We start from the raw sequence: 22,241 nt of genomic DNA, 5'->3' as shown, positions 1-22,241 counted from the left end.
CTGACACAGCATTTCTACTGAAAATTGATCACCTACTGTTTAATAGTCATTGCTTACGATATAAATAGAGTAGAAAGCAGAACTCAAGAGAAGACAGTGATCTTTCCTAAACCTTTTAAAAATTAAAGATTCTTATTTAATCATGTTTGGGTGTGGTGACTGCGTATCATAGATTATTTTCAACAGTCTAATTTTTAAATATTCCATCTTGGTACCTAACCACCAAGATTTATCAAGAAATAGATTACCTTACACAGTGCCAACACATTTACAAAGTGCGCTAGTTAACAATCTATTACCTCTCTGCTCCAAATTCACTCTTTTTTTTCCTGTTTTCTGATAGTGGAACTAGACTCTGCAAACATTTCTTCTTTGTCAATTGGTATAATGCAAGTTTGTCAGTTGGGCATGCTGGAGAGGGGAAAGGCCTTCTATTCCTGGTTCCTGTGTGTTCTCTGATTATTCCTGCCACAAACAGCAGACAGCTGCATGCAAGGCACCCAATGTTGCTCACTCCCAGGGAGTTCCAATGGCACCCACAGGGTGGCCTCTCCTAGTCTGTAATACCTCCCCAAACTTCTTCCCATCATGTGTGCCAACGGCATGGCCTCTCCAATGAGGAGAGCACCTCAGCCCTGGCATGAAGAAGGGAACTTCTTTCAATTTACTCCATCCTAAAGTAATCTGACTCAAGTCTTAGGGGCAGTGGCTATTCTCATTATCTGCTCTTCCTTTAGAGTTTTCTTCACTCCTAACTAGTTAATCCTATGTTATAAGTTAGTAATTACTTTTTAACTTGGCAGATTGGAGCACTGCAACCCATTGGTTCACTCCCAAATGCCTGAAATGGCTGAACTATGTCAGCTGAAAGCCTAAGAGATGGGAACCCAATCCAGATCTCCCACATGGGTGGTAGAACCCAACTACTTGAGCCATCATCACTGTCTCCCAGGGTCTGATTTGTAGGAAGGAAGAGTAGGGAGCCAAAGTTGGGAATCCAAACCAGGTATTCTGATGTGGGTTGCAGATGTCTTAACTGCTAGACTGAATGCCTGCCTGTACATTAATAATTCTTTATATTTAACTTTCCCTGTTCAATTACTTGGTGGTTTCTATCTCTTAGAAAAACTCCATTGGTGCAGGAAAAATCCCATCTACCAGGCTCAGATATTTCCTTAGATTCAGTATCAGTGGTCAGTCATATTCTTTGGAAGACTTCTAGTACCTATTTTCTTAATCCTGGATCAATTCCATGCCTTAGAATTGGAAAACCTTAGCTCTGTACCAGCACTATATAATAAAAATATGAGAGCCGTGTATATAATTTTTACAGTCACATTAAAAAAGTAAAAACAGGTAAAATTAACTTTAATAATATAGTTCACTTACCATAACATATTCAAAATTATTTTAAAATAATATGTAATCAGTATTTGAAATGAAATATTTTGCATTTTTTATACTAAGCTTTGCAGCCTGGTATATACATCTTGTCCAATCAGTGATCTCAATCTAGACTAGGTACATTATTGGTACTCGACAGTTACATATGTCCAATGGTTAATGCACTGGACAGCATAGCTCTAGTCCATATAGATCTTCCCAAGAAACTAGGTTTTTTGAAAAATACTGATGGGCTTAATGGTGACTTCTTAATACCGAAGGGAGGAGAACTTTTTTTAAGTTTTATTTTTTATATACTTGAAAGGCAAAGTTACAGAGAGAGGGGAGAGAGAGAGAGGTCTGCATCTGCTGGTTTACTCTCCTAATGGCCATAATGGCTGGGGCTGGGCCAGGCCGAAGCCAGGAGCCAGGAGCCAGGAGCTTTTTTAAATTATTATTATTTTATTGATTTCAAAGACAAAGTTACAGAGAGAGAGAGAGAGAAAGAGAGAGAGAGAGGGAGAGAGAAAGAGAGGTCTTCCATTCCGCTGGTTCATTCCCCAAATGACCACAATGGCCAGAGCTAAGCTGATCCGAAGCCAGGAGCCAGGAGCTTCTTCCAGGTCTCCCACACAGGTGCAGGGGCCCAAGGACTCAGGCCACCCTCTACTGCCTTCCCAGGCCATAGCAGAGAGCTGGATGGGAAGTGGAACAGCCAGGTCTTAAACCAGATCCCATAAGGGATGCTGACGCTACAGGCTGGGGCTTTAACCCACTGCATCACAGTGCCGGTCTCCAGGGAGCTTCTTGTGGGTCTCCCGTGTGGGTACAGAGGCCCAAGCACTTGGGTCATCTTCTACAGCTCCCCAGGCATATTAGCATGGAACTGGATTGGAAGTGGAGCAGCTGGCTCTCAAATTTGACACCCACAGGGGATGCTTTCCAGGCAGAGGCTTAACATGTTATGCCACGATGCCAGCCCCAGGAGCAAAACATTTAGCCACACAATCCTGTTCCAGTTCAAGAACACCAGGTTATTTTTACCACTTTCTATCTTTCAGTTTTTAATTTATCAAACACCACTTTATCTGGCATAATTTCAGATACGGTGACACATTCTTTTGTGTAAATAATTTATCCTCTTAGCTGTCAGCATACTACTTTATCCTCAGGAATCCTGAGGAGTAAAATGTAACTTGTGAATCAGATCTACTACACACCAGGCACAGATGATTAACCTGTAAAGTCAAGCAATCTTTTAACCTAGGATTCTAGGCTCTTTGTATTCATCTTAGCCACTAGATACCAACTTAGAGACTTGAAAGTAAATGTAAGTGAGGTTTTCTTGGAAGAAGAGAGAGGGAAGAAGTGATGTTTCTTAGAAATGGCATGGCAGGTGGAATGTGAGCTCAGGATGCACACTCACCATATGTGAGAATTCTACATAGCTGCCACTGCTCACAGGTCGAAGCAAACATCACTCTTGTTTTAATATTCTAATGACAGCTTATTCCTCAAAATATCTACCACGAAAGTATACCCAATGCTTTCCACATTTCCAGAATTTCTGCAATGCAGCCTTACAATAATTTTTAAAATAGCATCTTAAATCTCATAGCTCAAACACATACACAGAGTATCATGAATTTTGTTCACAGACACGTATATAAAAGTTGAGATAAATTCTCAATGATTACATGGGCCTCAGTCATAAGGATAAGATACCTACAAAGCTGCCTGCTAGCTGAAAACAACTGCTTACTAAAGGCAGGGAAAAAAAGAATACCACCACAACTTCAATCATTCATTAAATAAATATCTACAGAAGGCTTCCAGTTTGTAAGCTGGAATCAAGTCACATCACTAATTACTGTACAGTGAGGGAAAACAGGCAAAACCAACAAACAAACCATCTCCTAAAACTCTGTCATTTTCTAACCACCAGACATTAAACTGAATAAACAGCTGTTATGTTTTCTAGAGTTTTGTAAAAAGTAGCCATATCTCATGCCTAATTGGACTATTACATTAAGACAGCAGAAACACTTTCTGACCCAGATGTAACAAACTATGGCAAAACCAGGAACGGGCCTATTCTATAATCTTATTTATTGGTAACAACAACAAAATAGAAAGTATGGTTCCTATGCAGTAACTGATTTTCATCCCTTTAGGAAATTGAGGCTCAAAAGAAGTGAAACACTGTGGCATAGCTGGTAAAGCTGCCCCTATAATACCAGCATCCCATATGAGCATTGGTTTCTGTTCTGACCGCTCAAAAGCCAATTCAGCTCCCTGCTAATGGCCTGGGAAAAGCCGTGGAAGATGGCCCAAGTACCTGGGCACTTCCTACCTATGTGGGAGAGTCAGATGATGTTCCTGTCTCTGGGCTTTGGCCTAGCCCAGCCATGAATGTTGGGATCACTAGGGAGTGAACCAAGGGATGGAAGATCTCTGTCTCTTCCCCTCTTTCTCTGTAACTCTTTCAAATAAATAAAGAAATCTTAAAAAAAAAAAAAAGGTGAAACAATTTGCTGAAAAAGGTGGCAAAATCAAGTCTCCTGACTGTCCATCAAACACTCTTTCCTTTCAGCACACTAAAGTCCTGTGCATCCTGTACACTGGTAGAACATAAGTCACATAAGTAAAAAAGCCATGAGAAACATGAAATAGCATTCTTTCACACTGTTATCCAACCTTTCAAAAAACATCTGTATAGAAAAACTATGAAAAAAGTTATGCTCTGCAAAATTGCTCTGGGAAGTACAAGTAACACCAATAGGTAGAAATCATGAAGAGTTGTTTTAAGTTCAACAAAAAGAGAAACTAAATAAAGACATGAAAAGTGGGGTGGGCATTTGGCTTAATGCCCACACCCTATATTGGAGTACTTGGATTCAATACCCAGCTCTGGCTGCTTACTACAGCTTCTTGCTAATGTAGACCCTAGGAGACAGCAGGTGATAACTCAAATAATTGGGTTCTAGCCATCTACATGGGAGTCCTGGATTGAATTCCTGGCTTTAGTCAAGCCCAGCCCTGGCACTGCAGGCATCTAAAGAGTAAATCAGGCCGGCGCCACAGCTCACTAGGCTAATCACAGCTCACTAGACCCACTAGGCGCCGGTACCCCGGGTTCTAGTCCCGGTTGGGGCGCCGGATTCTGTCCCGGTTGCTCCTCTTCCAGTCTACCTCTCTGCTGTGGCCCAGGAGTGCAGTGGAGGATGGCCCAAGTGCTTGGGCCCTGCACCCGCATGGGAGACCAGGAGGAAGCACCTGGCTCCTGGCTTCGGATCAGCACAGTGCACCGGCCGTAGCGGCCAATTGGGGGATGAACCAACGGAAGGAAAACCTTTCTCTCTGTCTCTCTCTCTCACTGTCTAACTCTGCCTGTCAAAAAAAAAAAAAAAAAAAAAAAAGAGAGAGAGAGAGAGAAAAAGAGTAAATCAGTACATAGGAGCGCTCAACCTGTGAGAGTGTCAGAACTACAAGACTGCTTGATGTGTGGGGAAAAACTCCCACATATCTGGTATCCGAAGTGAACCATGGCTTCACATGTATAATAGGAGAGACTGAGTTTTATTTTTCCACTGTATTGTCAGAAAACCACTTTTCCTCTTCACTAAAAGTTACATTCAAATTATAACAGGAAAGTAAGAACAATATAAGAGGGCCGGAGCCGCGGCTCAGTAGGCTAATCCTCCGCCTTGCGGCGCCGGCACATCCGGTTCTAGTCCCGGTCAGGGCGCCGGATTCTGTCCGGTTGCCCCTCTTCCAGGCCAGCCCTCTGCTGTGGCCAGGGAGTGCAGTGGAGGATGGCCCAAGTGCTTGGGCCCTGCACCCCATGGGAGACCAGGAGAAGCACCTGGTTCCTGCCATCGGATCAGCGCGGCGCGCCGGCCGAGGCAGCCATTGGAGGGTGAACCAACGGCAAAGGAAGACCTTTCTCTCTGTCTCTCTCTCACTGTCCACTCTGCCTGTCAAAAAAAAAAAAAATATATCTTTTTTTTTTTTTTTTTTTTTGACAGGCAGAGTTAGTGAGAGAGAGAGACAGAGAGAAAGGTCTTCCTTCTGTTGGTTCACCACCCAAATGGCTGCTATGGCCGGTGCGCTGCACTGATCCGAAGCCAGAAGCCAGGTGCTTCCTCCTGGTCTCCCATGTGAGTGCAGGGGCCCAAGCACTTGGGTCATCCTCCACTGCCTTCCCTGGCCACAGCAGAGAGCTGGACTGGAAGAGGAGCAACCGGGGCAGAACCGGCGCCCCGACCGGGACTAGAACCCGGAGTACCAGCGCCATAAGCAGAGGATTAGCCTAGTGAGCAGCGGCGCCGGCCGATATATAACATCTTTAAAATAAGATCTTGGTTGGCCTTTTAAAGGCTCAATGTGAAGAGCAGATCACCTGCATAAAGTCCCAATACATTTGCTATCCATATCGCATACACTAATTAATACAACTCTAAAAAATACTCTGTTGATAATGCATTTTCATTAGTGACTGATTACAAATGAATACTGGCAAACATTTGTGCTTAGTAATAAAGACAAGTATGTTCTATCAGCACCCTCTACAAGCTATGCATCTTAAAAACATATGTAACTTTGCCAAGGCGCAGGTTAATCCTCCTCCTGCGGCGCCGGCATCCCATATTGGCGCAGGTTCCAGTACCAACTGCTCCTCTTCCAATCCAGCTCTCTGCTGTGGCCTGGGAAAGCAGTAGAAGATGGCCCAAGTCCTTGGGCCCCTGCACCCACATGGGAGACCAGGAAGAAGCACCTGGCTCCTGGCTTTGGATTGGCACAGCTCTGGCCATTGAGGCCATTTGGGGAGTGAACCAACGGAAAAAGGAAGACCTTTCTCTCTCTCTCTGTCTCTCTCTCTCTCTCTAATTCTACCTCTCAAATAAATAAATAAAATCTTTAAAAAAAATAAAAACATATTTAACTTCACAAAAAGTGCAAAACAAACCATGATTCTGAATACACATAGTCTCCAAAAAGTGCAGAGAAAATTCATATTATAAAAAAGTTATGTGTGGATTTCAAATTTTTTTGCAGCAAAATAAAATTTGCTTTATTCCATTTTTTCCATCAATTTTTTAAAGTAACATCATGTTATACATATCCCCATGTTATAGCATTTACAAAAGTACACACATCAACAAATATCTTAAAACATACCCTATGACTCACTTCAAAGAGACAGAAATTCATGAACACTACATAGTGGTAAAAAAAAAAATGAAATCCTGTCACTTGCAACAAAATGGATGAATCTGGAAAAAAACATACTAGTGAAATAACCCAGTCCCAAAGGGACAAATACCACATGTTCTTCCTGACCTATGATAACTAATAGAATACATATAGGCAATCTGTAGATGTGAAACTGACACTTTGAGAAGCAATAATTTGAACAGCCCTTGTCTTGACTGTTGATGAACAGTTTTCTTTTCATGCTATTTGTTGACCTATTTACTTAACATAGATTTAATCATATGTATATAAAGACAATTAATTAAAAACATATCTCAGTAAAAAATAAAAGTGGGAATAAGAAAGGGAGGAGGAAGAGGGGTGAGAGGGTGGACACAGTGGGAAGAATCACCATGTTATAAAGTGTATGAAGTTTGTAACTGTAAAGCTGTATAGTTCTGCATAAAAAAAAAACAAATAAACAAAAGACAAATTCATGATCATAAAATAATTTTATGGTCTTTATTAAGAAACAAGCATCCTTTGTCTCTTTCACTGTCTATAACTCTATCTGTCAAATAAAAAAAAAAAAAAAAGAAGCATAAAAGGGGGCTGGTGTTGTGGAGCAGTGGGTTAAGCAGCCACTTGTGATGCCAGAATCCCATATAAGCATCAATTCTAGTCCAGGCTGCTCCACTTCCAATCCAGCTTCCTGCTAATGTGCCTGCGAGGGTAACAGAAGATGGCCAAAGTACTTGGGTTCTTGCCATCCTTGTAGCAGACCTGGATGAAGCTCCTGTCTAATGGCTTCAGCCTGGCCCAGCCCTGGCCTTTAGGTTGTTCATTTAGGGAATGAACCAGCAGATGGGAGATTTCTCTCTCATGTATGAATTGTGTATTTCTTCCTCTCTCTGTAACTGTACCTTTCAAACAAATAAAATAAATCTTTTTAAAAAATAAATATAAATAAGTAACCAAAATGAGAAATGAAAACATTGATTCTCACTGCTAGACAAAGAGTCTTGACTCTCAAGGTACAGTAACAGTCAATAAAAATTCAGGTGTTATTACTACTGAAATATATTTTCTGGGACTATTCTCAAAACAGTATGTAGGGGTCGGCGCTGTGGCACAGCGAGTTAACGCCCTGGCCTGAAGCGCCGGCATCCCATATGGGCGCCTGTGGGGCCTCATGGGCTGGCCAGCCATGGGGTCCCCATGTCAGGGTTTGGTCTGATAGCTGTCGTTGTGTCTTTATTGCAAGGCGGATGTTGCTAGTTTTGGTTAGGGCAATGCTTTCCAGCAGTTGGGACTTTCCAGAGAAGTTCAGCCTGTCTCGTAAACAACAAGATGGCGCCGAGGACTGTGCAGTGAGCCTGCCTGCTGCATGACACTTCATCTGATTGGCCCGAGGACGCATGCACACCGCGTGAACAAGCAGTGGATTGGAGTGTTCCGTGCATGGACTAGAGCCCGCTTGCGATTGGTTGAATTTCGTATATAAGCTGTGTGCCCAGGAAGGAGGGGGCTTTTTTCTCTCTCCTCTCTTCCTCCTTTCATGCTTTCTCTGTCGCTGTTATTTTCTCAATAAAAGTCTACTAAAGACCGATAAGCTGCGAGCAACATCGTTCCTTTATGGGCAAGGGAACGGCAGGCGCCGGTTCTAGTCCTGGCTGCTCCTCTTCTGATACAGCTCTCTGCTATGGCCTGGGAAAGCAGAAGATGGCCCAAGTCTTTGGGCCCCTGCACCCACGTGGGAGACCCGGAAGAAGCTCTTGGCTCCTGGCTTCAGGATGGTGCAGCTCCGGCCGTTGCACCCAACTGGGGAGTGGAGCATAGGATGGAAGACCTCTCTTTCTCTCCCTCTCTCCTCTTCTCTGTGTGTATCTCTGACTTTCTTTTTTTTTTTTTTTCTGATTTATTTATTTATTTTTTTTTTTGACAGGCAGAGTATACAGTGAGAGAGAGAGAGAAAGGTCTTCCTTTTTCCGTTGGTTCACCCCCCAGTGGCCGTTATGGCCGGCGTGCTGCGGCTGGTGCACCGTGCTGATCCAAAGCCAGGAGCCAGGTGCTTCTCCTGGTCTCCCATGCAGGTGCAGGGCCCAAGCACTTGGGCCATCCTCCACTGCACTCCCGGGCCACAGCAGAGAGGTAGACTGGAAGAGGAGCAACCGGGACAGAATCTGGCGCCCCGACAGGGACTAGAACCAGGGGTCCCGGCACCACAGGAGGAGGATTAGCCTATTGAGCTGCAGCACCGGCCTCTGACTTTCAAGTAAATAAATAAATCTTAAAAAGAAAATGTAAAAAAGCCAATGGAGATGATAAAGAATGAAATAATATATGATTGGAATTTTAGCCTTAGGTTAATCTGAAAAGAGGAGTTAGGGAACAACTGAAAGTAGAGAGACAAGATGAACAACTACTACTCCAGACAATGAGCTATTAGGTAATCTACAAATCTGCACAAGAAGGAATGACTCAAGTTAAGTAAATAAGAAAGAGAACCCCAAGGAAGCCATATTTTCTGTGCCTGGCTTTCACTCAGAAGAATCCAGAGATATCACTTGTTCTATCTGTGAGGTAGAGCTCCACAACTCACAAATGCCCATGTCTTAATTCTCTTAGGACAAAGAAACAGTCATCGTTCAACCAGAAATTAGACTAAACTAAGGATAAAAAAAATAACAATTCCACTGTTCATTTAGATGGCCCTTAATGGTTTGCAAAATTCTAAAATGTAATGAAAAGATATCCTCTGGGAAGATCTGATGTTACAAGTTTATGTCACTGATTGATCTGTTTATTTGTTTATTTGTGTTTTTTTTTTTTTTTTTGTCGTTTTGTTGTTGTTGTTGTTGTTTGACAGGCAGAGTTACACAGTGAGAGAGAGAGACAGAGAGAAAGGTCTTCCTTTTTCCATTGGTTCACTCCCCAAGTGGCTGCTATGGCTGGCACATTGCAGCTGGCAAGCTGCGCCGATCCAAAGCCGGGAGCCAGCTGCTTCTCGTGGTCTCCCATGCGGGTGCAGGGCCCAAGGACCTGGGCCATCCTCCACTGCACTCCTGGGCTACAGCAGAGAGCTGGCCTGGGAGAGGAGCAACCGGGACAGAATCCGGCACCCCAACCAGGACTAGAACCCGGGGTACCAGCGCCGAAGGCAGAGGATTAGCCTAGTAAGCCGCGGTGCCGGCTTGATCTGTTTATTTGTTCAACAAAAAACAGTATACATACTGCATGCCACTGAACAGAGTCATGGACTAAGACAGCTGAGCTTAAGGCAGAGGGAGAAGCCGTGGATTCCCAGGAGAAAGCCCTGTTTCTTCTGTGACACCATCTAATTCTTGGACAGCCTAACAGCTTCAGGAACAGCACTATTAAGAGATGTGGTAATCACCTAATCTAGCACCTAATCCAAAGAAACTACAAGTTCTATTATACTTGCAATATCTTCTGTATTCATAATTGTTTTCAAGTTAGATGCTTTGTACAACATCTACAGTTTAGTTAATAGGCACGGTTACCCACTGAAATTCATAAACAATTAAGAACCAATCAAAACTAACAAATACATTCATTTAAAAATGTACATGTAAAAATTAACTACATTTGTAAAGAACACCACAAACATTAGTCTGAGGGCAGCACCCCCAACACTTTCAAAAGAATAAATTTTGTGAAGAAGTATTTTTTAACACAATAACTTTCAACTGAACATTCAGTCCACTCATTGACCAAATAGCAAGTGTTCAATAATTATTGAATTAAACTATCTGGCCCACATCAGTGAGATAATTCAGGGTAGCCTAGTGAAAATTACACAATAGATATAATGAGATTAATAAGAATAATTTTTTTTTAATTAAAGAAGCAGAAAGATGGAGCTCCCATCTGTTGGTTTGCTTCCCAAATGCCCAGAATGGCTTGGACTGGGCCAAGCTGAAGCCAGGAGCTAGGAACTCACTGTGGGTCTCCTGTGTGGGTGGCAGAACCTAGAAGGGGGTTTGCATTAGAGGGAAGCTGGAATCAGGAGCAAAAGTTGGATTTCAAACCCAGGTACTGTGATATGAGACATGGGTACTTTTCATTTTTGTTCTTTTTTTTTTAAAGATTTATTTGCTTATTTTTATTTTTTAATTTTTATTGTGAAAATCAGAATTAGAGAGAGAGAGAGAAAGAGGGAGAGTCACAACACGCAGGTTTGGGCCAGGTCAAACCCAGGAGCCAGGAGCTTCATCCGGGTCTCCCACATGGGTACAAGGGACCAAACATTTGGGTCATCTTTTGCTGCTTTTCACAGGCCATTAGAAGGGAGTTGATTTGGAAACGGAACAGTCAGGACATAAACCAACATCCATATGGGATGTCGGTATCACAGGCAACAGCTTTACCACCTAATAAGCCACAACACCAGCCCCCATAACATGGGTATTTTTAACTGTAATCTTAACACTAGGTCAAATATCTGCTAACATATGCCCCCCAAAAAAGATTTTTACAAGGATTTTGATTTTCTATCTTCTCTCAGTTTTCCAGGAAATGCAGCTTTTGTTGACATTTGTGAAGTTATCTGGTAAGGACAATTTTCTGAATTCTCAAACAGGCATACATAGTTGTTTATTCATACTATATCTGAATTTCTAAAATATGTGTTTTTGAATTTTTTAATTGGCTAACAAAACAATAAAATATGCTTTGATCGCCTAATCCAAATGTGCCACTAAATTTCAGCATTTGCTGTTTTGATAATTTTTTATTAAAAAATAAACTCATAATTCTACAAACTTTAAAAATTTTTTTTTCATTTTATTTGAAAAGCAGTAAAGCAGAGAGATAACAGATGGAGAGGGATCGTCCCCATCTGTGGGTTCATCCAAAAATGCCAGCCAAGGCTGGACCAGGCTGAAGCTAAGAGCCTGGAAGTCAATTCGGGTATCCCACATGGGTGACAGGGACCCAATTCCTTGAACCATCATTTGCTGCTTCCCAGAGTGTGCGTTAGCAGTAAGCAGTATTAGAAGTAGATTAGCCAGGATTCAAACCAGGCACATAATATGAGATGCAGGCATAACCAGAGATAACTGCTACAACATACTCCCACCACTAGTGATTCTCATTGGTCCACAAAAAAAGTCTATGTTTTAAATTTTTTTTTTAATTTATCTTAAAGGCAGAGAAACAGAGAGGGAGGTGGAGAGACAGTTTCCATCCACTGGTGCACTCTCCAGATGTCCACAATAGCTGGGACTGGGTCAGACTGAAGCCAGGAGCCCAGAATTCAATCTGAGTCTCCCACATGGTGGCAAGGAACCAACTACTTGAGCCTGCCGCCTCCCAGGGGCACATTAGCAGTTAGATGGAACTGGAAGCAAAGCTGGGACTCAAACCTAGGCACTCTGATACGGGATGTGGGCTCCCTCAAGTGGGTCTTAATTGCTACTCAAAACACTGGCCCCGGTGCTTCATTTTTGGCTATTATGCCTTTCTTCTTTGAAATGTTAATTTGTACGGAATTAAGACGAATCCAAATTTATGCTGAACAACAACACAAGTACACATTGGTGACCAAAAACAAAAAATCCACACACACAAACATATAGAACACTATATAGGTATAGACACACACATGCCTTATACTTTATTCAACTCAGAATAAAACTGTTTTTAAGTTCTACATACTAAAAGCAGTAAATAGACATAAAAAATTAAACAGTATAATAATGTTATCTATAAACTAACTTTCAGGAGGAAATCTTTTAGTAAATACTTCATAAACATCTCTTACTAGCTGAACACAAATTACTGTAACTTTCATAAGTATATTGCTATTTATATTTTTATAAAATACAAATATACCCTTAATTTTATCAAAATTAATTCTACTATAGCTAATAACATTCTGAATTCCAACTAAGGTACTGGCAAATCTTAACAATCTTAGAAATGTAAATGAAAATACTCCATACATGCAAAATCTAATCACTACAGATAAGCTAGATGCTTATGAAATTCCTCTCAACCTTATCAACATACATTTCTAGACTCTAATTCTCATTAAATTTAATGACCAAATTTTTTTAGAAGGTGATTCTAGTTTTGGTTTGTTATTGTTGTTGAATAACTACTTCAAAACACACAAATTTGATTCCCAATAAGTGATGTGATCTCAAGTGGCATAATGTTCTCCTTTTGCCAATATCTCCTTTTGGTAAAGAAATGCTCAATTTCCCTGAAAATCATTTTGCTTAAAACAAAGCACAGGAAATGTGAACATTAAGACATAGTTTAAATAAAAAGAACAAAATCATATCAAAGTGTAATTAAAAAGCTCTTACCCAAAGTCTTTCTATAACATTTTCCTTTCAAAAGAAATCACTGCACAGAAATTAGCTTGAGGATAACGTGTTGTTTGCTGTGTCAACTAGTCCTCTGTCCTCCGCCTGTCTTTTCTTTTTTCATAAACACTTCTGAAACAAACTGGCCTATCCAAGATAAAAGGCCACATCTCAATGCAGAGAAATTTCTAAGTCTTCAAAAACTAAAAAATACACCCATGTTTATAACAATATCATTCCCAATAGCCAAAAGGTGGAACTAATCCAAATATCCATCAACAGACAGATGGATAAACTAAAAGTGGGGTATGTGTATATGTGTGCATGTGTGTGCGTGTGTGTGTATAATGGAATATTATTCAGCCTTAAAAAGGAATAAAATCATATCACATGCCACAACATGGATAAAACTTGACAACATTTTTGTAAGTGAAATAAGTCTAACTCAAAAAAACAAATAATGTATAATTTCATTTATGTTAGGTACTTAGAGCAGGCAAGTCCATAAAGACAGAAAGCAGAATGGTGGTAACCAGAGAATGGAGGAAAGGGGATTGTCATTTCATGAGTACAAGATTTCAGTTTTACAAGTTAAAAACAAACAAACAACAATAACACATTACCCTCAAGCTAATTTCTATGCAATGATTTCCAACCACTAGCCCACTCCCCAAATGCCCACAAATAGCGGGGGCTGAATCACACTAAAGCCAGCAGCCTAGAATTCAATCTGGGTCTCCCACATGGGTTGCAGGGACCCAACTACTTGAGCCTGCTGCCTCCCAGGGTGCACATTAGCAGGAAGATGGGACTGGAAGAAGAGCTGGGACTCAAACCCAGGCACTCTGATGCAGGACATAGGCTCCCAAGGAAAGGAAAATACTATATGAAAACTTCGAGCAAGAGCTTTTTGATTACACTTTGATACAATTTTGCAAGTTGAAAAAACTTCTAGAGATTGGTTATATAAAGATGTGAATGTATTTACCACCACCACACTACACACTTCAAATGGTTAAAATGATAAATTTTATGTTATATATTTTTTAGCAAAGTTAACATTTTTTTAAAAAATGGAAGGACAAAGTTTTAGTTTCAGGGATGGTAGAATAGCGTATAGTAGACTTTCTTACACCAAATAAGTGGGAACTCTGGGGAAAAAAACCTAAAGAACCATTTAGAGACACTAGAGAGCAATAAAAAGCAGGTAGAAATTAGAGAGCAATTTCCTCTAGAAAGAAGGGGATGGCACTGGATAAAATCCATGTGCACACAATTCTCCCCTGAAGATCACAACAGTTCTAGGCACAAGGCATTACAAACCTAGACAGAATGTCGACCTCCTTTTTTATCCCCCCTTTTCAATTCAAGATATCAGAAAACACAAGTACAAGCTTCCAGAGCAAATGGAATAAAGGCAGGAAATATTTAAAAAGATGGAGCCACAAAATCTGGTTGCAAACTCTCAAAACCATTTCTGACTCCAAGCCACAGGGGTATAGGGGCAAGACTACAAAGACACTGGTGGAAAGCAACAGCAGGAAGACGGAAAGAGCTGAGCAAATTCTTCAACTACTGCTCACCACAGGGAGACAAGAGTCTAGAGTTGGAGTTTCACCACGTTGGAGGTCTGACCATGGGCTTTCCTTTGAAAGAGTCAAGAAGTAGATGGGTTCTGCCTATAGCTCAACACAGAGAGATTCATCTTACAGTAACAGAACTGCCCTTAAGGGGGCTGGTGCTATGGTGCAGTTGGTTAAAGCTGCAGCCTGCAGCACCAGCATCCCATATGGGCACTGGTTCAAGTCCCGGCTGCTCCTCTTCCAATCTAGCTCTCTGCTATGGCCTGGGAAAGTGCCCATGTGGGAGACCTGGAAGAAGCTCCTGTCTCCTGGCTTCAGATCAGCTCAGCTCTGGCCATTGCAGTCATTTGGGGAGTGAACCAGCGGAATGGAAGGTCTCTGTCCTGTCCTGTCCTGTCCTCTCCTCTCCTCTCCTTTCTCTCCTTTCTCTCCTTTCTCTCTCTCTCTCTCTCTCTCTCTCTCTCTGGCTCTACCTCTCTCAGTAACTCTGTCTTTCAAATAAATAAAATAAATCTTTAAAAAAAAAAGAACTGCCCTTAAAAAGTGAATGAAACAACTATATTCAAGGTGATCAGCTAGTAATTAAACTGTATACAAAAACAAAAAAGCAAATCTTAAGAAAACAGGATCAAGAACATGCAAGTTAGCATCCATATTGCTCAATACCCAACTAACACTATACATAAAAAGAAACCCCCCAAAATATGACACATAGCCCAGAGAAAAAGAAATCTATAGAAACCAACCCCAAGATTATGTATATCTTAGAACTAGCATACAAGGACTTTAAAACAGCTATTATAATTGGGTTCAAGGAATTAAAGATTTTTAAAAATGGTCATAGTGACAGATGGGTGATCTCAGCAGAAACAAAAACTGCAAGAGAAAAAAAAGACAAGGCCGGCGCTGCGGCTCACCAGGCTAATCCTCTGCCTGCGGCGCCAGTACTCCGGTTCTAGTTCCGGTTGGAGCATCAGATCCTGTCCCGGTTGCTCCTCTTCCAGTCCAGCTCTTTGCTGTGGCCAGGGAAGGCAGTGGAGGATGGCTCAAGTGCTTAGGCCCTGCACCTGCATGGGAAACCAGGAGGAAGCACCTGGTTCCTGGCTTCGGATTGGCGCACGCGCAGGCCGTAGTGGCCATTTGGGGGGGGTGAACCAACGAAAAGGAAGACCTTTCTCTCTGTCTCTCTCTCTCTAAGTCTGCCTGTCAAAAAAAAAAAAAAAAAAAAAAAAAAAAAAAAAAAGAAAAGAAAGAAAGAAAAAATAGAATTTCTAGACTTAAAAAAGATCAGAAACTGAAGATGGAAGAATAAAAATTAACCAATATAAAGAACAGACAGAAAAAAAGAACTGGTAAATTAGATACAATGAAAATTAAAAACTTCTAGTCAAAGACATCATTATGAAAATAAAAGGCAATTCAGAGTATTTTCATTATACCTGTATCTAGCAGAAGACATGAATCCAGAATATACATTTTATAATGAAAATTAAATTATAAGTTTAAAAAAGAAAGACTTGAATAGACACACCACAAATAAAGATATGAAAATGGTCAACACATGAGGAAGTGTTTAATATCACAGTCAACAGGGATACATAATTTAAGGCCACAACAAAATACTATTTCATGCCCATCCAATAGTTAAAACAGAGAGTGACAACAGTGAATTCTGGCAATAATGATGAAACAACTAAAACCCTCAAACACTGCTGGTAGTTGTCTAAAGAAACAATCCCCAGAAGGCGGTGCTATGTCGCATCGGGTTAAAGCCTGGCCTGAAGCGCCGGCATCCCATGTGGGCGCCGGTTCTAATCCTGGCTGCTGCTCTTCCGATCCAGCTCTCTGCTATGGCCTGGCTTCAGATCGGTGCAGCTCCGGCCATTGTGGCCATCCGGAGAGTGAACCAGCGGATGGAAGACCTCTCTCTCTGTCTCTACCTCTCTATCTCATTCAAATAAAAAAATAAATATTTAAGAAAAAAACAATCCCTTTGGAACATTATAAATTTAAACATACAACTTTCCTATGATTCACCAATTCTACAGCTAGGTATTCATTTAAAAGACATGAAAGCATATGTTTACAGAAACACTTGTTTATAGCAATTATTTAATGAGTTCCCAAAAATTAGAAATAATCCAAGTGTGTAATAGGATAAAGGATAAAAAAATAATGACATAGTCATATCAGTATAATGGAATATTACTCAGCAATAAAAATGGACAAACTGACACACACACAATGTAGATAATCTCAAAAACATTATTCTGAGTGAAAGAAGCCTGGCAAAGAGTGTTCACTGTATGATTCCACTTGTGTGAAGTTTCAGCATAGGAAAACTAATTTCTAGTTACAGAATGCAAACAATAAAGAGTATGTTGTTTTTTTTTTTTTTTAATTATTTATTTGAGAGACAGAGAAATGGACAGGCAGATAGCACCCATCTGTTCACTCCTCAAGTGCCCACAACAGTGGGGCTGTGCCAGGTCAAAGTTGGAAGCCAGGAACTCAATCTAGGTCTCCAACATGGGTGGCAGGGACACAGCCATTTGAGCCATCACTTGCAGCCTCCCAGGGTGTGCATTAAGAAGAAGCTGGAAGTAGGAGCCAGAGCTTTCCTATGTGAGACACAGGCACACTAACCGGCATCTTAACTGGTAGGCCAAACACCTGTCCTAGAAGGTGGGTATTGATCAAACCACAGCATGAGACAGATTTTCTGGGGTAAGAGAAGTATTCTTAATTTTTTAAATTTATTTATTATTTGAAATGACAAAAAGAGGGAAAGACAGAGACAGAGATAAAACATGCTTCCATCTGCTGGTTCACTTCCAAAATGCCCACAACAGCCAAAGCTAAAGCGAGACAGAAGCCAGGAATCTGGAGCTTCAGCTGAGTCTCTCACACGTGTGGTAGGAACCCAAGTGCTTAGGCCATCATCAACTGCCTCCACGACACATCAGCAGGAAGTTGGATCAGAAATACAGAAACGCAGTGACACGAACCTGGTTCACCGACATGAGATGTGGGCATCCCAAGTAGCAGCTTAACCTCTTGTACCACAATGCCCATTCCAGAAGTGTTCTTATTTTGATTGGGCTTATAGTTACCTGATTATAAGCATTTATAAAAATTGCTCAATAATGAACTTAAAATTTGTGGACTTCAAAGTATGTAAAATTCATTTCAATCAAAGCAATGAAAAATCAGTAATTTTTAAAACCACAATTTTCAAATTGTGAATAAGTCGAACTTTAAATCCAGTTAAGTGCTATTAGTCACTGGAGTTTAGCCACTAATACAACAAATATTCTTAAGGTCTTTTTATAGCTCCTAAAAATCTACAAATCCACACAATTGAATTGTTTCTGCACTTAAATGGTACTCATCTTCATGTTTTAATATGGTGACTTCTGTGAAATTCAGCAAGTAAAAGACTTGTTTTTGTAGGCATCATTTGCTTAGTTCTCTTTTAACTTCACATTTAACACTATATACATTCACCTGAAATAATCACTTTTTTTTCCTGCAGAATATTTGAAGTTATCGATGTTTTTAGATATTTGATTTTAAAAATCTTTTTAAACCTTAATCTGATCTTCAAAAATATAACCTTTCTAAGCCGGTGCCGTAGATCACTAGGCTAATCCTCTGCCTTGCGGCGCCGGCACACCGGGTTCTAGTCCCGGTCGGGGCGCCGGATTCTGTCCCGGTTGCACCTCTTCCAGGCCAGCTCTCTGCTGTGGCCAGGGAGTGCAGTGGAGGATGGCCCAAGTACTTGGGCCTGCACCCCATGGGAGACCAGGAGAAGTACCTGGCTCCTGCCATCGGATCAGCGCGGTGCGCCGGCCGCAGTGTGCTGGCTGTGGCGGCCATTGGAGGGTGAACCAAAGGCAAAGGAAGACCTTTCTCTCTGTCTCTCTCTCACTGTCCACTCTGCCTGTCAAATATATATATATATATATATATATATATATTATATATAACCTTTCTAAACTTCAATATTTATAAATAATTTACTTATTCCCACTTCTAGCTATACAATCATATTGTATCTTCCATAATACCCCCTTTTAGTCTCCTTTAATACAAGCTTCACATATGTGTCTTAATTCTCTGTAAAGCTGATTGCAATAATTAATTTGCTTGTCCATAAGTAAGCCTGAGTCCATTCATCCCTGCTGTGGCTTGGATACCATTTGTCCCTCAAAGGCCCAGGTTTTGGGAGTTTGTTCCCTAATATGACAAGGATGGAGCTGATCGAACATTTAAGAGCTGATGGACGGAGCTGAAGGAACTAGGTCCCCAGGACCTAGTCTGGGGGATACAAGTCAGGGTGTGGAGTGGGTCCTTAGTTCATTGGAGGTATGCCCTCAGAAAGGATTAAGGTATTTCTCCTGAGATCCTTGTTAGTTCTCAGGAGAGAGCTGTTATGAAAGCCTGAGGATGGACCCACCCAGCTCTCTCTTGCTTCCTGTCTGGTGATGATTATGTGCTCTCAAACAGAATGAGCTCAATCCTCAGCTGCTGCCATCCACCATGATGTGATGAGCCAATGCAAGAGCCATGCCCCTTGACCCTCCAAAGCTGGTGGTAAAAAACATTTTCTCTTCATAAATAACTTGCTTTGGGTATTCTGTTATAATAGTGAAAAGCTGACTAGCTTTTCCTCAATACATCTTCCCCAGGTTATTATCCCTGTAAGAAAAGTATTTCCTAAGCCGGTGCCGAAGCTCACTAGGCTAATCCTCCGCCTGCGGCGCCGGCACACCCGGTTCTAGTCCCGGTCGCAGCGCCAGATTCTGTCCCGGTTGCTCCTCTTCCAGTCCAGCTCTCTGCTGTGGCCCAGGAGTGCAGTGGAGGATGGCCCAAGTGCTTGGGCCCTGCACCCCATGGGAGACCAGGAGAAGCACCTGGCTCCTGGCTTCGGATCAGCGTGTGCGCCGGCTGTGGTGGCTATTGGAGGGTGAACCAACGGCAAAAGGACGACCTTTCTCTTTGTCTCTCTCTCTCTCACTACCCACTCTGCCTGTCAAAAAAAAAAAAAAAAAGTATTTCCTGGGTCCAGTGCCATGCGCAGAAAGTTAGTTCTCTCCCTGCAGCACCAGCATCCCATGTGGGCGCCAGTTCTAGTTCCAGCTGCTCCTCTTCCAATCCAGCTCTCTGCTGTGGCCTGGGAAAGCAGTAGAAGATGGCCTACATGCTTGGGTCCCTGCACCCACATGGGAGACCTGAAAGAAGCACCCGCCTCCTGGCTTCGGATCAGTGCAGCTGACCATTTGGGGGATGAACCAATGGAAGGGCCTTTCTCTGTGTCTCTCCCTCTGTAACTCTACCTCTCAAATAAATAAATGAAATCTTTAAAAAGAAAGAAAAGTACTTATTTCCTGATGTTGATTTTAGGGAACACAGAGTATATTCATGCATCATATGGTGGGGCTAACTCCACATGACTGGCCAGCTTCATGTGATCTGAAAATTCCTACCCAGTAAATGTTTACATTCCTTTCATTAAACACTGATGTATCTATTCAGTCATCAAACACAAACTCATTTAGAAATAAATTCCTAAAGGCATATGCAGAAAAGAGGACTATTAAATTTGCTAGAGACAGCTATTTTCCTTTTAGAGCACAAGGAGTTGCTGCACATTTAACTGTACATTCTCATTCATCCTTACCTTCTTTCAGAGCTTTATCCATGTTATGAGAAATTACTACCCTTCTAGATTGAACTGTCTCCTGTGAGTTTCCACATATAGGACTCTGAAATGTAAGGAAAGAAAAGACAGATTACTGAATGAATAAATTACATATAAAAAAAAATAAATTACATATAAAAAAAATTACATATAAAAAAATTACATATAAAAAAAAGCATTAAGATAAAGCTTTAATAGATTATAGTTCTTCTGGAAAAGTAAATAAATGCTTAGGATTAGCTAAAAAATTTTTGGAAAAAGAGAACTGAGGAAGAATGTTCATTACCAGAAATCAAAATAACATGGCAACATTGTATTAACAAACCAACAGAATGATATAAAATACAAAACAAAGCTATTCGTATTTTGGAATTAAAAATATAATGAAGCATTCGAGGGGGCCGGTGCTGTGGCGTAGCAGGCAAAGGCACCGCCTGCGGTGCCAGCATCCCATATGAGTGCCAGTTCAGGTCCCAGCTGCCCCACTTCCTATCCAGCTCTCTGCTATGCCTGGGAAAGCAGTGGAAGATGGCCCAAGTCCTTGGGCCCCTGAACCCACGTGGGAGACCCGGAGGAAGCTCCTGGCTCCTGGCTGTGGATCGGCACGGCTCTGGCTGTTGTGGCCATCTGGGGAGTGAACAAGCAGATAGAAGACCTTTCTCTCTTTCGCTGCCTCTGCCTCTCTGTAACTCTGCCTTTCAAATAAGTGAGTAAATCTTTAGAAAAAAAATTTGATCAATAATGAAAAAATACACTTCAAAAAATTTGATATTTGTGTCGGAAAAAAGTTATACAGACATTTTATATAAACATGCATGTACATGCATATGTAACTTCATATATAAATATATATATACATATATATTCAAAACTCCAAACTGATTAAGAATGAAATATTTTTAATCTAAAAATCTATTAAAAGAAAACAAGGGAGTGCTATTTATAATAGACAAGGCCTTCCCCAAATAAAACACAAAGTCTAAAAGTTTTAAAAGAAAAAAATGACAAATATGGCTATGTAAAATAGAAAACTCCTGCTTGACAAAAAATGCTATAAACAAAATATTAATGATAGACTAGGAGACAACATCTACAACCTACATAGCAAATGACTAATATACATACAGGTCTTAAAACAAGAAAATAACTGAACCAAGCAAATTAATTCAAAGGACAAGCATAATACAAATGTCTAATAAGTACATGAAAAAAAAGCTACCTTGTTTCGATCAAAGAAATACAAATTGGAGCCAAACTTGGTCTGATCACCAGGCCACACCAACTCAATTATTGAAATGAGTTTGTAGAAGTAGGAGTTTATTTGCAATTCAAAGAGCAAGGAGTCAGGCAGCTATTGCTCAATTGCCTGACTCCCCAAGGGATTAAAAGCAGTGAATTTTACAGATTACATAGTGGGTGGATCCGTGCAGGATCAGCTCCTGTGTGGGTCCCTGGTTAGTCGACAGGTTACGAAGCCTTCCTTTGATTGGTCAGTGATGAGGGCCAGAGTATTTGTTTTGTGAAGACAAAGATGGCCCATGGTTTATGGGCACATTGGATATTATGGCATTTGAATGGGCCTGTGAGTTCCTGTGAACCTGTCCAAATATTTGAGATGTTAACTACATTCCCACATGAATATCAAATTATCCTGATATCATTTATTGATTTCAAATACCTTCTTTTCTATATTCTTAATTCCTTTATATGAGTCTGTGATTCAGAATCTTGGCTCTGGTTTTACCCTTGTGTTACTTCTTTAACGAGTTAATATTTATAGAAAGAAAATATATTCCTTTATGCTGCCAATTAACATATAGCAATCAATATTTCCCCAATTTAAAAAAAATTTGCTGTCACATAAATTTAAGCTATGTATTGCATAAAAGAAAAAAATACATACTCTCAACCATTTAAAAGTATTTTCTAGTCCCTGGATAGATCTTTATGAAATTAAATGGTCAGTAGATTTTACAGTAATTTTGAAAAATTTTTATAGAATTCATGAAAGAAAAAAATTGAGAAAGTGAGAGAAATTTT

General features: G+C 40.9%; 1 protein-coding gene across 3 annotated transcripts in view; it reads right to left on the bottom strand.

Annotated features, from left to right (window-relative positions):
* Window positions 1–22,241, bottom strand: part of SNX25 (sorting nexin 25) — a 152,294-nt gene that overhangs the window by 97,513 nt on the left and 32,540 nt on the right. For all 3 annotated transcript variants that reach the window (XR_011386313.1, XM_051833125.2, XM_051833140.2), the window contains exon 2: window positions 20,181–20,265. Coding sequence is in view for 2 of the 3 variants with exons in the window: in XM_051833125.2 (XP_051689085.1) it covers window positions 20,181–20,265 (85 nt within the window). In the remaining variant the exon portion in view is untranslated. The remainder of the gene's footprint in view (window positions 1–20,180; window positions 20,266–22,241) is intronic.

This window comes from Oryctolagus cuniculus, chromosome 2 (assembly GCF_964237555.1).
Source record: "Oryctolagus cuniculus chromosome 2, mOryCun1.1, whole genome shotgun sequence".
In the NCBI taxonomy this organism is placed as follows: Eukaryota; Metazoa; Chordata; class Mammalia; order Lagomorpha; family Leporidae; genus Oryctolagus; species Oryctolagus cuniculus.
This window is presented reverse-complemented; position numbering and strand designations above follow the sequence as displayed.